General features: G+C 45.1%; 1 protein-coding gene across 3 annotated transcripts in view; it reads left to right on the top strand.

Annotated features, from left to right (window-relative positions):
- CCDC57 (coiled-coil domain containing 57) overlaps nt 1-17864 on the top strand; it is a 151525-nt gene that overhangs the window by 45714 nt on the left and 87947 nt on the right. For all 3 annotated transcript variants that reach the window (XM_073588142.1, XM_073588144.1, XM_073588143.1), the window contains exons 5-7: nt 3323-3480; nt 7798-7872; nt 10674-10874. In XM_073588142.1, the coding sequence (XP_073444243.1) occupies nt 3323-3480; nt 7798-7872; nt 10674-10874 (434 nt within the window). The remainder of the gene's footprint in view (nt 1-3322; nt 3481-7797; nt 7873-10673; nt 10875-17864) is intronic.

Genomic DNA, 17864 nt, shown 5'->3' with positions numbered 1-17864 from the left:
TATATTGTGAGTCTTGTCCTGACTGCCAAGCCTCTGCACCTAAGCCCCGGTTCTGTAGCCCTTTGGTACCCCTACCTATTATTGAAGTCCTGTTTGAGAGGATTGGGATGGATTTAGTTGGGCCCCTTCCACGGTCTGCACGTGGACACCAACATATCCTGGTCATCTTGGATTATGCCACTCGTTACCCGGAGGCCATACCTTTGCGTAACACGGCCACCAAGACGATTGCCAAGGAACTGGTGCATGTGTTTAGTCGGGTCGGTATACCAAAACAGATACTAACCGACCAGGGGACCCCCTTTATGTCCAGGGTAATGAAGGAGCTCTGCCGATTGTTACAAATCGAACCGTTACGCACATCCGTGTATCACCCTCAAACAGACGGGTTGGTCGAACGGTTCAATAAAACTCTGAAGCAGATGCTGAGAAAGGCGATAGACAAGGATGGGAAGAACTGGGACTATTTACTTCCGTATTTGCTTTTTGCCATCAGGGAAGTGCCCCAGTCTTCCACGGGGTTCTCACCTTTCGAGTTATTGTACGCCCGACGTCCTCGCGGACTGTTAGACGTTGCAAAAGAAACCTGGGAGGGTCAGGTCACGCCGTTTAAAACGGTGATAGATCACATCACACAAATGCAGGACCGTATTGCGGCTGTTATGCTTATCGTCAAAGAACACATGATGCAGGCTCAAGGAGCCCAAAAAAGAATCTATGATAGGGGCGCCAAGATCTGTACGTTTGCACCCGGAGATAGGGTGTTGATCCTGGTACCCACGGTGGACAGTAAGTTCCTGGCAAAGTGGCAGGGCCCCTTTGAGATTAAGGAAAGAGTTGGTGAAGTAAACTACAAAGTATACCAGGCAGGTAAACGGAAACCTGAACAGATTTATCATGTAAATCTGATAAAACCCTGGAAAGATCGGTCTGCCTTGTCAGCGGAGCTGGCCCGTCCCGTCTGCTTGCATACCGTACCGGAGGTACGGGTTGCAGAGACTCTCTCGGAGCGGCAAAAGACTGAGGTCAGGCAGTTTCTACTTCACAACCAAAAGTTTTTCTCAGAAAAACCCGGGCAGACTACGCTAATGAAACATGACATCGTAACGGAACCTGGTGTCACTGTTCACGTGAATCCCTACAGAATTCTGGAAGCGCACCGTAAAGCCGTTTCCCGAGAAGTGAAGGCAATGTTAGAGTTAGGTGTCATTGAGGAATCACACAGTGCTTGGTCCAGCCCGATTGTGTTAATTCCTAAACCGACGGCACCATCCGGTTCTGCAATGACTTCAGGAAACTGAATGCGGTCTCAAAGTTTGATGCCTATCCTATGCCCCGGGTCGACGAGTTAATAGATCGGTTAGGAAAAGCCCGGTATATTACGACCCTAGACCTAACAAAGGGGTATTGGCAGATCCCTTTGGCGGAGGCTGCCAGAGAAAAGACGGCATTTGCTATGCCGGAAGGTCTATTTCAGTATGTGTATATGCCGTTTGGACTGCATGGAGCACCGGCGACCTTCCAGAGACTGATGGATCGAGTCCTGAGGCCGCATAGGCAGTACGCTTCGGCCTATTTGGATGACATTGTCATTTACAGCTTGGACTGGGAGACTCATCTCCAGAAAGTACAAGCTGTGATTGACGACCTGTGGGAGGCAGGTCTAACCGCGAACCCCAAGAAATGTCATATCTGGCTAGAAGAAGCCTGGTATTTGGGGTATGTAATTGGGAGGGGTGTTGTTAAACCCCAGGTTGATAAGATTCAGGCGGTTCAGGACTGGTCACAACCTGTCAACAAGCAGGTGCAAGCCTTCCTGGGGATCACCGGCTATTATCGCCGGTTCATACCCAATTTTGCAGCCATCGCTACCCCCCTGACGGATCTTACAAAAGGGAAAGTCTCCGTCATGATTAAATGGAGTTTAGCGGCTGAAGAAGCCTTCCATAGCCTAAAACGGGCACTTTGCTCTCAGCCCGTACTGGTGACTCCGGACTTCTGCAGCGAGTTTGTGGTACAAACGGATGCCTCCGATACCGGTATCGGGGCCGTACTGTCACAAGTGAGGGACGGAGTGGAACACCCAGTCCTCTATCTCAGCAGGAAGCTGAATAAACACGAGCAAAGGTATGCAGTCATAGAAAAAGAGTGCCTCGCCATTAAGTGGGCTCTAGAGGCCCTCAAATATTACCTGGTGGGCCGAAAGTTCAGGCTGATCACTGACCATGCCCCTCTCAAGAGGATACACTTGAACAAGGAACGGAATAGCCGGGTGACCCGGTGGTTCCTTGCCCTGCAGGCCTACACTTTTACGGTGGAGCACCGCCCAGGGGTACAGATGGGGAATGCAGATGCCCTGTCCCGAGTGCACTGTTTGGCGGGTGTCATTGCTCGACCGGAGTGGTCTGAGCAGAGGGGGGGGATATGTGAGAATCATGTGGGAATAGTGGATGAGGGCAGGTATATCTCGCCCAGATTCCTTTCCTATGTGGCCTAGTCTGGTCAGTATCGCACCTGCTTACTAATGAATAATGGGAGGTGGATATAAAAGGATGCCAGGTGGTTGTGTGAGTGTCTCAGCCTGGGGACACAGAGAGTCTGTCTGTGTGAGAGACACACGTGAGTGAAAGCAGTGCCCACTGCAACTGTGGTTTGGCTGGATTGGAGAAGCACGCCAGTTGGTAGTTAGGTTGTCCATTGTCTAGTTAGTGCCGGACAGGCAAGGATTTGTTTTATGTTTTATTTCCTTTTGCATTGCTTTCACCATTAATAAACCTGACCCAGGGTCAGTTATACCCGAATCCCAGCTCTGCGCCTGAGTTTCATGCTGAACGCACGTGACCTTTGACCCCAGCAAAGGCGATCCCGGAGTGTTTTATCACAGGGAGGAAAAAACAAAAATGAAAAATCACCCAGGTCGCAGGGGTTAAAATATATTAGGAGAGGTTCCGCAGCACCCTGGAGCTTGCAGATGTGCTTCAGTCCCTCCATGGAGTGATTTTATGTACGCCTGAAATTTTGTTGCAATTTTTGTACCATTTTGGAAAGAGTTTTGAAAATGGCAAAAGGCAAAAATAAAGACCATTTTTGACTTAACACACGTGATCCATGAATTTTGTGCAATTTTGGAGAGTTTGATGCAAAAAATGGCAATGAACACCACAAGACGCAAAAAAATGATGAATGAGGGCCGAAGCGTTTACATCCAGCGGCTGGGGAAGCAAATATCTGCCGATCAGTAGGGGTATCGGATTTCGGACCCCCTATGATCTGCTGTTGTGAGGCCTCCCCTGAAGTTTTACATTGTGTTTATTATTTTAAGGTGAAGTTACTGACAAAAGAGATGGAAGTTATGAGAGAATTAGAGCTGAAAGGAGCGGAAACAATTCAGGAAACGGAGGCCACCAACCAGAGACTGCTCGAGGCTGTGAAACTGAAGGACTTTGAAGTAAAGGAGCTATCGGCCGTCAAAGATGCACGGTAGATCTGAAAAGTAAAATTGTGATAAATGTGTATGCTCATGGAACCAGGTTTAGAGTTTTTTTTTTTTAAGCATCAAGAAAATTAAAACCTCAATCATTAATAGAAAACTATGTCAAAAAGTTACAGTCAGCCATGGATTATAAGCACAATTTGCACCTCCATCTAGTACAATAAACCCAATACAAGGTGGAGATATAGGCAGACTAGTGGGGGAAATATGCTCACCTTCAGGAGTTGCCCATCACATGCAGAACTGGGTAAAGCCTTGTAGAGTCATGGTCTGGTAGACAAACAAAACTGCAAGATACACGGCGGAATAGCACAAGGTAGGGGACGTTGGCACTGCTGAGAATGGCTTCCCGGAGAATAGAATATGTCGTCAAGGTTCCTTCATTGTTACTTTAAGCTATGACTTTCCATAACTACTTGGTATCTGCATCAGTATAAGGTCAAAACAAACTGCGAAAAACCGAACTAATATCCAAAAATATTTTTATTATTAAAACATATACAAAAATTGTATATATGTACACATGTATATATAAAAGAAAGGGTGGTAATCCCAATACCCGAATGGAGGAATACCGGGAAACAATATGACATAAATAAATTATAATAAATTATAATAAAGTGTCCCCAAATAAAGTAATGTACTGTAGTTTAACTAAAATATGTACAACATAGCATAATTAAATCGAATGGTGTAACAACCAATAATGTGTAACAGGTAACAATACCCAAAAATATGGGCATATATTATATTGCAAGCTAGTGCTAACATGAAAAAATGTATATAAATATATGAACATACAGTTACATGTTACACATTTATATATTATGAACCACTCGATAAGCACCAATGTGCTACAGGCTAGATAGCCCTGCCATATTTATATACATTTTTTCATGTTAGCACTAGCTTGCAATATAATATATGCCCATATTTTTGGGTATTGTTACCTGTTACACATTATTGGTTGTTACACCATTCGATTTAATTATGCTATGTTGTACATATTTTACTTAAACTACAGTACATTACTTTATTTGGGGACACTTTATTATAATTTATTATAATTTATTTATGTCATATTGTTTCCCGGTATTCCTCCATTCGGGTATTGGGATTACCACCCTTTCTTTTATATATACATGTGTACATATATACAATTTTTGGATATGTTTTAATAATAAAAATATTTTTGGATATTAGTTCGGTTTTTCGCAGTTTGTTTTGTTCAGTTTTCCGAATCATCCTATATTTGTCCATTTGGTGCGTACATATTGGTTTACTATAAGTAATATATTCAATTAGGATAAGCACTATTGTCTTGGAATTTTTCTCTTTTGTAATCAGTATAAGGCCGGTTTCACATTAGCGCATTTTCAGCGCGCGCACGGCCGGGGGTAGCTCCGCCCCCGAGCCGGCTCTCTTCCCGGCGTGCCCGCCCCTTGCTTGTAGCGCCGCCTACTAGCGGACAGCGGCGCCTGCGATCGGCGCACCCTATCTTTAGCATAGGGTGCGCAGATCGTGCGCAGGCCGTGCGCTAGTTGCGCTTTGACCTGCGCTGCGCACTTTTGACGGTGCGCCGTGCGCGCCAAAATCAAACTTTTCGGATTTTGGCGCGCATGGCGCACCGTCAAAAGTGCGCAGCGCAGGTCAAAGCGCAACTAGCGCACGGCCTGCGCACGATCTGCGCACCCTATGCTAAAGATAGGGTGCGCCGATCGCAGGCGCCGCTGTCCGCTAGTAGGCGGCGCTACAAGCAAGGGGCGGGCACGCCGGGCAGAGAGCCGGCTCGGGGGCGGAGCTACCCCCGGCCGTGCGCGCGCTGAAAATGCGCTAATGTGAAACCGGCCTAAGGTCATCTTGGCTTGATGAAGATACCAATCCAGCATCAAAACATGTAGCCTGAATATAAATCCTATAGGAAAAATTATACCAAAAGACATACTCCCCGCAACATGCTGCATTTTGAAAAATCGCCTCTGAGCCTAAAATGCAAAAATGCTGTGGATCTAGACTTTTTAGCATTTTTCTTCACAGTTTAAAGGGAACCTGTCAAGTTAAACATGGAATCTGATCTACAGGCAGGATGTTATGTGCAGATTGAATTGTTATTTTTGTGGGCAAATTTGCAATAAAACTTGGTTTTAATTCATTGATTTTTATGGTGTTTGTGTGTACTTGAGTCCTCGGGCGGTCCTACTCAGTCCTCCATGTATTACTAGAGCTGCCAATCACTAGTAGGTCTGCCCGCTGGACTCTTGTATACAGACACTAGGGGTTTCAATGAATAAAACACAACTTGTATTGTATGTTTTCTCACAAATCTGTATATCAATCTGCTCAGCTTCTTCTCTACACCATCCTGCCACAGATCGGACTGCATGTGGAACGTGACCTTTTCCCTTTAAAATAACATGTGGTTGCAGGCCACACTGTGAAAAATGCCATTGAAAATGTCATGAATCGACCTGGCATCTTCTGATAAGTATCATCTACATTTAGGAAGAGGATACAAGCTATTAAAGCCCCTCATCATTTTCAGACATTCCCATTAATTATTCTTGCATTTGCAGTTTTACTTTTTAAGCTGAAAATGTTTAAAGTCTTTTCAAAGGGCTTATTATTCAGCGGGATCTTTCAATGCCTCACATCTATCATGCCAGTACTATTAATGTGTGATATCCTGCTCATGCAGCTGTCACTGCTGGGAGTTACACAGCTGCCAACATTTCTTGGGAAGGTTAAGGGATGAGCATGGACCTGTCATCATACTGTACACCATGAAATGCGGGTAATGACAGTGCACCATAATCTCTTCATTAGCCCAGCTATGTCACTGTACTCGCACATTTCCGATCTCTGTCATTAGCCCAGCTATGGCTTTTTGTCACTGTACTAGCATACCGCTCATCTCTCTCCTTAGCCCAGCTGTGGCTTTTTTTACTGTTCTAGCACCATGCCGGTCTCTGCCATTTGCCCAGCTATGGCTCTTTGTCACTGTACTAGCAGACCGCTCTTCCCTCTCATTAGCCCAGCTATGGCTCTTTGTCACTGTACTAGCAGACCGCTGGTCTCTGTCATTAGCCGAGCTATGGCTCTTAGTCACTGTACTAGCAGACCGCTCTTCTCTCTCATTTGCCCAGCTATGGCTCTTTGTCACTGTACTAGCAGACCGCTGGTCTCTGTCATTAGCCGAGCTATGGCTCTTAGTCACTGTACTAGCAGACCGCTCTTCTCTCTCATTAGCCCAGCTATGGCTTTTTGTCACTGTACTAGCAGACCGCTGGTCTCTGTCATTAGCCCAGCTGTGGCTCTTTGTCACTGTACTAGAAGAACGCTCTTCTCTCTCATTAGCCCACCTGTGGCTTTTTGTTACTGTACTAGCACCACGCCGGTCTCTCTCATTAGCCCAGCTATGGCTCTTTGTCACTTTACTAGAAGAACGCTCTTCTGTCATTAGCCCAGCTATGGCTCTTTGTCACTATACTAGAAGAAGGCTCTTCTGTCATTAGCCCAGCTATGGCTCTTTGTCACTTTACTAGAAGAACGCTCTTCTGTCATTAGCCCAGCTGTGGCTCTTTGTCACTATACTAGAAGAAGGCTCTTCTGTCATTAGCCCAGCTATGGCTCTTTGTCACTTTACTAGAAGAACGCTCTTCTGTCATTAGCCCAGCTATGGCTCTTTGTCACTATACTAGAAGAATGCTCTTCTGTCATTAGCCCAGCTATGGCTCTTTGTCACTGTACTAGCACCACGCTGATCTCTGTCATTAGCCGAGCTATGGCTCTTTGTCACTGTACTAGCACCATGCCGGTCTCGGTCATTAGGCCAGCTATGGCTCTTTGTCACTGTACTAGCAGACTACTCTTCTCTGTCATTAGCCCAGCTATAGCCCTTTGTCAGTGTACTAGCACCATGCCGGTCTCTGCCATTAGCCGAGCTATGGTAAGAATAATAGCGGCACAAGTAGGATCCCAAACCGTATAGTATTATGAAGGACTTGGCACACTAAGGAGAAATATAAAGATTTATTTACAGTGTAATAGTACAGTGTGACGTTATAGTCGGCAAGGACCTTCATCAAAGTACACACTGGTATATTGTGAGTAGAAAAGACACGATGTCTGATGGTAGGGCCTCAAGGGTCCATAGTGAATTCAATGTGGTGGCATGAACGCGGCGTCCACCGCTTGTTCATGTGCACGCGAGCTATGGTATTTTGTCACTGTATTAGCACCACGCCGGTCTCTGTATGTGTCACTCGTGTACCCATTGTATGATGTTTTGTATTTATGGCTTGTAGAGTAAAGGAACTGGATGAGAAACTGCAGTCATTGCAGCATCAGATGGTGAAACAAGAGGAGACATTCCAAAGAAAGTAAGTAGGACTAGAGAACCCCACCAGCAGGGTCAATGTTTCTTTCTCCAGGAACATACACACCCATCAGTGTCACTCTCTGGCAATATAGTTTGTTGCTAAGTAACAACAAAAATTGGATTCAGAAACTGCCTATCGCCAGAAATCTAATCAATGGTTATTAATAGAAAAATCTGCCTTTTACCAGTTACCCTTTAACCCTATCAGGACAGAAGAAGAAATCACAAGTTCATAGAGATCCTGTTCTGTTATATGGATATATTACTGTTATGGTATATAGCAGTAATTTATTGGAGGTTTTCTGCCTCTTTGTACAGTGGTGGGGGGGGTAAGTGATGCCTACATGACGTGCCATTTAGTATACACAGGTTTATGTACACAGCTGGACATACCATTGGTGCAACCTGTGCTTTCAAAAATTGAAGTGTTAATAGATTATTTTTATCAATTAGCAAATACCAAGTGAATGAACAAAAGAGAAATCAGATCAATATTTGGTGAGAACGCCGTTCACCTTAAAGACAGCATCAATTCACTTGTACACAGATTTTGATGGAATTTGGCAAGGAGGTTGTTCCAAACATCTTGGAGACCATCAATGAGGCATCTGATTGGCTCCATATTTATTCTGCAGCAGGGCAATGACCCCAAACATACACCATTCTCAGCATAAAAAAGAACAAGTCCTGGAAGTGATGATGTGGCCCCACAGAGCCCTGATCCCAATATTATAGAGTCTATCATGGATTACAGGAAGAGACAGAAGGCTTTGCACCAGCCTACATCCATAGCAGATCCTGCTGAGGTCCTTTAAAACTGTGCACAAGTGTAACTAGAAGAATTGATGCTTCTTTGAAGGCAAAGGGCGGTCACACCAAATATTGATCAGATTTAGATTTCTCTTTGGTTCATACACTTTAAATTAACCCTTCGATTTGTGAAAGCATTCTTACTTTGTCCATTAGTATCTGGCTGTAATGATGACACAATTATGCAATAGTTTACATAGGATTTTTCTTAGCATGTAACTGTTAAGCCACGTTCACACGTTCAATATTTGGTCGGTATTTTACCTCAGTATTTGTAAGCCAAAACCAGGAGTGGGTGATAAACACACAAGTGGTGCAACTGTTTCTATTATACTTTTCCTCTGATTGTCCCACTCCTGACTTTGGCTTACACATACTGAGGTAAAAAACTGACCAAATACTGAATGTGTGAACGTGGGTTTATTAGGAACACGCTGTGGTAGAACAGATGCTGTGAGGCGTAATTAATAACCTACAGATGGGGGAGGTAATCAATTACAGAAGATGAGACTGAGTGGGATGGTGTCCCCTTATTCTGGTATTACTAGAGGTGCCTCAGGGGCATATGGGCTTTTTGTTTGCCATACACTAAATTGCTTGTGATATCCTAGTAACATGGAATATTAATTAAGCTTTAATTAAACCGAGCAACATGTCATCTATATAAACAAGCTGTTTATAGCCCTGAAGATAACATATTTCCATCCTGTAATTTCCGTGAATGATAGTGCAGAATGTTAAAGAGGATCTGTCATGACCAGATATCTGTATATATTTGGGAATCTGCACCATGTTTTATTACAGCTGGTCACATTGGGCACGAGAAGCAAACCCTCACTGTGCCCAAAGCAGTGGGGCAGGCCGGTGTACTACACACTCTACACTGTTTACATCACTGCTACGGCTGGTAAGGGTTAATTGACCCCCATGGTCTGATATTGATGGCTTCTCAATATAATACTAGTAGACAACCCCTTTCAAATAGAGTTATCAAGGATGGGAGCTGTGGTGAACCAAGGGAGAGAACCTGCAAGAAGTAAAAAACAAGAGAGTAACCAATATGCTTTTTTTTTTTTAAAAGCAGCCATATGTGAAAAACTCAGAATCACAGTTCATTTCACATGGCCTTCTGCTGGAAAGAGGATGCATGTTTAAATATGTATTGATCCTGGACAGGCTCTTAAACGGGTTGTCCATTTTATCTGTACATTATTGGATGTGTTGGGGACATGGACATCTACTATGATATCTGTATGGCCGGTTCTCCTCCTGCTCTATTTCTTCATTGACTGCACAGTTCTCCATACAATGGCTGCTGGTGGAGGAGCATGTGACCAGACCTGTCTTATCAGTGTCCTCCAATAGAAAAGCAGCTTTCCCACGTGAGGCGTTTTCCAATTGGAGGATACTGATGGACAGGTCTGGTCACATGCTCCTCCAACAGCAGCCATTTTATGGAGAACTGTGCAGACTATGAGGAAATAGAGCAGGAGGAGAACCGGCCATACATATATCATAGCAGATGTCCCCAACACATCCAATAATGTAAAGATAAAATGGGCAGACTAGGTATTTCTATCTTTTATGGTAATTCCTCTGGTTGCAATGCCGCGCCCTACTTCTTTACACTATAAGCCTCCTAGCCATATAAGAGGCTATTAGTAAATGTTAGGAGTCCTGACGTCAGACAAGGACTTGTGACGCAAATACAGACAATAAAATACGGTCCTGATGATGCACCCTAAAATCCTGGTCTCTGTGAGCAAGTTTGAGGCTATGGCAGCTAGAATGTTATGACAGGAATAAAAAGGAAAATCTGAATTTTAAACAGTTCTAAAGAAAGTGTAATTTATTGAAAGCCAATATGGGGCACCACTTGACAAAACTGCTCAAAAAATGGAGTAATGTCCTCAAGACCAACTTGCATTCGAAACAAAGACTGAATCAATATAATAAAGTGGAAAATTAATATTTTCCGATGCGACATTGCAGGCATGTGCAGCTAGACCGCCTTGCTCGTGAGAAGGAGTCGGCACTGGGATCAATGAAGGAAGCGCATACTGAGCATGTGCAGCAGCTAGAGAAGCAGAAGAAAGAGCTGGAGATGTGTGTAGAAACTCTACAGGTGGAGCAGCAAAGAGCTCAGTGCAGTCAGCAATCCGTGCTGGCAGAAAAGGACTGCACCATTGACAAGTAAGTACAAACGCGTCAGCACTGAATACAGCCTTTTTTACCTGATACATAGTTTTACTAGAACATTCTCTCCTGGAAGCAGTGTAGATATTCAGTTCAAAGGATGTGTCCTGCTATACAGCCTCTCTCTGCTGACAAGGATTGGCAATTCGCACATAGATTACACTGTGCGATTTCAGGGAAGTTCTTGTCCCCTGAGAAAATTTTATTGTATCTTATCGATTTTGATATGCTGAACACGAATATGTGCTCCAAACATCTGTAGCACGTAAGGTATTTAAGAAACAACAGTTTATAGCAGGCCTGGGCAAAGTGCGGCCCGCGGGCCACATCCGGCCCTCTGGCTGTCTCAGTCCGGCCCTCGGACCGAGATAGCCGTGGGGCTGGAAACCTGAGGTCCGCGGGCCGCACTGTGCCCGTCCGCTGGCTCTCTCTGTTTTCTCCCTAGGCGCAGTCAGCATCGATGGAGGAGGGGCCTCCGGCCACTTCCTCCCCCAATCAGCGTTTGAAACAGCTGACACGATGACATCATCTCATCGCGTCAGTTGTGTGCTTATTATTATAGTGCCATTTATTCCATGGCGCTTTACATGTGAGGGGGGTATACATATTAAATACAGGTAGAGTAATTTTACAAGTCACGACTGGTACAGGAAAGAGTACCCTGCCCGCGAGGGCTCACAATCTACAAGGAATGGGTGAGGATACAGTAGGCGAGGATGGAGCTGGTTGTGCAGCGGTTTGGTGGATCGGTGGTTACTGCAGGTTGTAGGCTTGTCAGAAGAGGTAGGTCTTCAGGTTCTTTTTGAAGGTTTCCATGGTAGGCGAGAGTCTGATATGTTGTGGTAGAGAGTTCCAGAGTAGGGGGGATGCGTGGGAGAACTCTTGTATGCGATTGTGGGAAAATGAGATAAGAGGGGAGTAGAGAAGGAGATCTTGTGAGGATCAAAGGTTGCATGCAGGTAAGTACCGGGAGACGAGGTCACAGATGTATGGAGGACTCGGGGTGTTGATGGCTTTGTATGTCATGGTTAGGGTTTTGAACTGGAATCTTTGGGTAATGGGGAGCCAGTGCATGAATTGACAGAGGGGAGAGACCGATGAATAGCGGGGGGACAGGTCGATTAGTTGGGCAGCAGAGTTTAGAATAGATTGGAGGGGTGCGAGAGTGTTAGAGGGGAGGCCACAGAGCAGGAGGTTGCAATAGTCAAGGCGGTAGATGATGAGGGCATGGACTAGGGTTTTTGCAGATTCTTGATTGAGGAATGTATGGATTCATTAAATATTTTTGAGTTGAAGTCGGCAGGAAGTGGAAAGGGCTTGGATGTGTGGTTTGAAAGAGAGATCAGTGTCAAGGATAACCCCGAGGCAGCGAGCTTGTGGGACTGGAGAGAGTGGGCAGCCATTTACTTTAATGGATAGGTCCAGTGGGGGGGTCGTGTGAGATGGGGGAAAGATGATGAATTCTGTTTTGTCCATATTAAGTTTTAGAAATCTAGTGGAGAAGGATGAAATAGAAGACAGACATTGAGGGATTCTTGTTAGTAGGGAGGTGATATCTGGTCCAGAGATGTAGATCTATGTGTCATCAGCATAGAGGTGATGCTGAAAGCCGTAAGATTCTATGAGCTGTCCGAGGCCGAAGGTGTAAATGGAGAAGAGCAGGGGCCCTAGGACTGAACCTTGCGTGACTCCGACAGATAAGGGGTGAGGTGAGAAGGTGGTGTGCGAGTGGGAGACGCTGAATGTCCAGTTTGTTAGGTATGACATGATCCAAGATAGGGCCAAGTCTGTGATACCAAGATTTGAGAGGCTCTAATAGGGACTGGTCCACTGTGTCAAAGGTAGAGGAAAGGTCCAGGAGGAGGACAGAGTAGTGTCGCTTGGCCTTGGCGGTTAATAGGTCATTGGTGACCTTAGTTAGGGCAGTTTCAGTGGAGTGGTGTGGCCGGAAGCCAGATTGTAAATGGTCAAAGAGGGAGCAAGAAGAGAGGTGGGAGGACAGTTCAAGATGGACATGTTGTTCCAGTAGTTTTGAGGCATAGGGGAAAAGTGATATAGGGCGATGGCTAGATACAGAGGATGGGTCACGAGAGGGCTTTTTGAGGATAGATGTGATTGAGGCATGTTTAAAGATAGAGGGGAAAACACCATTTGTTAGTGATAGGTTGAAGAGATGGGTTAGGGTTGTAATGAAGACTGGTAAGGTTTGGGATGAAGTCGGATGGGATCTGGTCAAGTGCACAGGTGGCGAGATGTGATCTTGAGAGTAGAGTGGAGAGTCTATCTTTTGTAATGGTTGAGAAGTTGGTTTTGGAGGAGGAGGGCTGGGCAGTTAGGAAGAAGCGCTCTGGGGGTTGTTGACCTAAACTGTCTCTGAGGTAATCAATCTTCTGCTTGAAAAATGAGGCAAAGTCTTCAGCTGAGATGAGTAGGGAAGGAGGAGGTTCTGGGGGACGGAAGAGAGAATTGAAGGTGTTGATTAACTGTTTAGGGTTGTGAGACAGGGAGGATTTAAGAGATGAGAAGTAGGTTTGTTTTGCTGCAACGACTGTGGCCATGAAAGTAGTGAGGGACTGTATAAATGCGATGAAGTTTTCATTGGAGTGGGATCTTTTCCATCTCCGCTCAGCAGCCCTGGAAGCTCGCCCCAGTTCTTTGGTCAGGCTGATGTGCCAGGGCTGTCTGTTGATTTTGCAAGCTTTGATATGTGCGAGAGGGGCAACTGATTCCAAAGCTACAGCTATTGTGGTGTTATATAGAGCGGCAGCGGCATCCACATTGTGTAGGGAACTTATGTCTGTAAGAGGGAGGAGGGATTCAGACAGTGAGTGTAGATCAAGGTGATGAAGGGGTGTGCAAGTTTGTGGGGTGTGGATTGTGGACCTGTAGGGGAGAGGGAAGAGAATGTAACTAGTTTGTGGTCAGAAAGAGGAAGAGGTGAGTTAGAGAGGCTAGATAGGGAGCAGAGGAGGGTGAAGATGAGGTCCAGTGTGTGGCCATCTTTGTGAGTTTCTGTAAAAAACCATTGAGTGAGTCCGAAGGAAGAAGTGAGGGATAGAAGCTTAGTGGCAGCTGAGAGGGAACTGTCAATGGGGATGTCAGTGGAAAGGAAATGAAGTAGCCAGATGGTGAAGTTGGTAAAGAAGGTGGTGACTGGCCCTGAGCTAATTGGAGGTTGGAGGGGGAGTAGATGCGCACACAGTGCACATCAAAGGAAGAGAGGGTAACAGAGGGTGGCAGTGGGATTGGGGTGAAGGAGCAGTTATCTGGCAGGAGAAAACCAACTCCTCCACCATGCTTGCTGCTGGAGCGGGGGGGGTGGGAAAAGTCGAATCCACCATACGAGAGTGCAGCAGGAGAGGCTGTGTGAGAGGGGGTGAAATGTGATGTAGGAAAGTTTGTTGCAGACAGAGCAAGTGTTCCACAGAGCTCCTGTTAGTGGAACTGGGGAAGCTGGGGCCAGGCGAATGGTTATAAGGTTGTAGAGGTTACGGAAAGTTGTGATAGAGCATGGATGGGAGGTAGAAATGACTGTGGTAAGGAGGACCAGGATTTGGAGAGATATCACCAGCAGTGAGAAGGAGCAGGGAAAGTGTTAGCAGGTGGGAGAAGGAGAGGGCATGAGCGAGCTGTCTGTGTTTGGAGACAGAGGATTGTATGTTGAGAAACAGATCTGAGGAAGAGGTGAGATGGATGGGGTGGATTAAAGAAGAGATGAACAGTTCCTTGCTTGGTGTAGGGATTAGGGGGGTTAGCAGAAAGTGAAGAAAGTGAAGTTATAGAGGTCAGAGTGAAAACAAACATTGTTTACAGTGACTGTATCCAGTTCCCTTCTGGTTCAATTCTGGATTAATTCATATCTCACACTTGTATGATACACACTTATAGGATACACACTGCAGACTCCGCAGTGTACCGCCGGAGAGTCAGCACACCTGAGGCAGGGAGAAGAGCAGAGCTCCAGGGAGCGGGACAGAGGTGAGTATGTGTTGGTCTTTTTTTTTTCCCATGTGTATGAACATGGGGATTCTATAGGGTGACATGCAGCACATGGAGATTCTATGGGGGTGACAGTACATGGGGATTCTGTGAGGTGACACAGTACATGGGGATTCTCTGGGGGTGACACGGTACATGAGGATTCTATGGGGGTAACAGACAGTACATGAGGATTCTATGGGGGTAACAGACAGTACATGGGGATTCTATGGGGGTGACAGTCAGCACATGGGGATTCTATGGGGCTGTCGTGCAGAACATGGGGAGGCTATGGGGGTGACATGCTGCACATGGGGAGGCTATGGGGCTGTCGTGCAGAACATGGGGATGCTGTGCGGGTAACAAGCTGCACATGGGGATGCTATTGGGTGACATGCTGCTCATGGGGAGGCTATGTGGTTGTCTTGCTGCACATGGGGAGGCTATGGGGGTGTCATGCTGCACACGGGGAGGCTATGGGGGCCTCATGCAGTATATGGGAAGGCTGTGTGGGGCTCATACAATATATAGAGAGGCTGTGTGGGGCTCTTCAGTATATAGGGAGGCTGTGTGGGGCTCATGCAGTATATATAGGGAGGCTGTGTGGGGCTCATGCAGTATATATAGGTAGGCTGTGTGGGGCTCATGCAGTATATGAAGAGGCTGTGTGGGGCTCATGCAGTATATAGGAAGGCTGTGTTGGGTTTATACTGTATATGGGGGAGGCTGTGCTAGGCTCATGCTGTATATGGGGAGGTTGTATATAAGGGGCTGTAGGGGGTTCATACGATATACAGAAGGTGCTGTACTTGGGCTCAAAGATATATAGGGGGTGTCAGCATACTTAATTCTGCTCAATATTAAGTGATACAATTAATATTAATAAATTAATATTGAGTAGAATTAATTTCAAGCTATTGGTTCAGCCCTCCACAACAGTCATTGTCTCTCATGTGGCCCCTCGGGACAATTAATTGCCCACCCCTGGTTTATAGTCTACATTATGACGTCCAAGACACTACATACGTGTGCATCGATGTCAGTAGCAAAAGCAATTGTTCAAAAGTGTTTTGCAGACGACTTTCGTTTATAATCCGTGTCAAATGCTTCTTGAATAAGATTCCAGCAATAGTCAGCCAACATTGACATACTCCACTTTTCCTGGTACCTTTTTCTTTTTCTCCGTGTTCATCGCTAACGGCACCAAGATTAGCTGGAAAAAAATCCAAGTAAGAATGTAGAAAATGTATTTTAGTGACATATTTTATTTTATCAAATGATATGCTGTGAGCATGTTGTCCACGAGCTGTTCAAAGTTCGGTGCCCTGCTGTTGCCAAGGAAGTTGAAGGTCACATCTTTAAAGGCTCTCTATGCCACTTGTTCAGCACCTTGCAAAAGACCATCAAAGCTACTGTCATTCATTATATCTCTGATGTGTGGGCCAATAAAAATACCTTCTTTAATCTTTGCATCACTTATTCTTGGAAATTTCTGAGGCAAGTAAGAAAAGGCTTCCGATTCTTTGTTCATTGCTTTGACAAAATTCTTCATAAGCCCAAGTTTAATATGCAAAGGAGGGAGAAATATCTTTGCTTGATCAACGGGAGGATTATGTTTAACATTCTTCTGTCCAGCAGCCAGGTTTTCGCGGAGTGGACAGTCCTTTCTGAAATAGTGCATTTCTCGTGCATGACTGTCCCACTCACAAATAAAACAACAATACTTGGTATATCCAAGCTGCAGTCCAAGAAGAAGTGCAACAACTTTTAGATCACATAATTTCCAGTTATAATTTCTATAATTAATGTGGGTCAACAGTAACTCCATATTCTCATACGTTTCTTTCATGTGTACAGCATGTCCAATAGGTATAGAAGGATAGATATTTCCGTTGTGTAGTAAAACAGTCTTCAGACTTAAAACTGACGAGTCCTTGAACAGTCGCCATTCCTTCGGGTCATGTTCGCATCCAAGAGCACCAAACAACCCCAAGACGTCGTTGCAAAAAAGTTAAAATGTCGACATGGTTGAAAAATTGATTAAGGTCTTCTTGACGACTGCGAAAAACAGAAACTCTTGTTCCTGGTAATTAGAGATTCCGTTCTTGTAGCCTTGATCCCAATAATTCTGCCTGCCTCTTTGATCATTTCAAATCTCTGACCAAGTCACTCAGATCAGCTTGACTGAACAGATGTGGATTAGGCCTCTTTCACACTTCAGTTTTTTACAATCAGTCACAATCCGCCAGGATTTGTAAAAAACGGATCCTCAATTTTCTTTTGAGGATCCGTTTTTTTCCCCATTGACTTCCATTAATGGCGGATTGTGACGGATTGCCGTCCGTTGCATCCGTTTTTTTTGAGGATCCGCCAAAAGTTGCTGTCCGTCACCATCCTCAAAGATTTCAAAACGGAGCTTGCAACGTTTTTTTCTCTGGCGGATCCTCCAGACACTCATTTAACCCGAAATTCTTTCTGGGTGCCGGAAAAAAATTCTCTCTCTCTCTCTCTCTCTCTCTCCTTCTCTCTCTCTCTCTCTCTCTCTCTCTCTCTCCTTCTCTCTCTCTCTCTCTCTCTCCTTCTCTCTCTCTCTCTCTCTCTCCTTCTCTCTCTCTGCAAAAAACTGAAGTGTGAAAGAGGCCTTAGATGTAGAAGGCTCGAAGTATGGGTCTGCAGCAGTTTCATTTTCCACTGACATTATTAGTTCATCTTCGTCGTCCTCCATTATCCATAGTTTGGGCGGCTTTGGAACACGAAGACTTTCATCATGTGGCACTGGTCTTATGGCTGAAGGAGGATTAGGATATTCTTTTTTTTTTTTAAATTCTTTATTTTCAAGTTTCAATTACACCATAAGACAGATCAACACTTTACAAATGCATATGGTTAAAGATTGTTTAGGCGTCCATCCAAGGTGTAAAAAATAATAAATGGGGAAAAAGCAAGAGGGGGAGGGGAAAGTGGACGGGAAAAAGGAAAAAGAAGAGGGGAAGGGAAAGGAGGGATATA

Source organism: Dendrobates tinctorius, unplaced genomic scaffold, assembly GCF_039654945.1.
Source record: "Dendrobates tinctorius isolate UK_male_01 unplaced genomic scaffold, ASM3965494v1 ptg000103l, whole genome shotgun sequence".
Lineage (NCBI taxonomy): Eukaryota > Metazoa > Chordata > Amphibia > Anura > Dendrobatidae > Dendrobates > Dendrobates tinctorius.
This window is presented reverse-complemented; position numbering and strand designations above follow the sequence as displayed.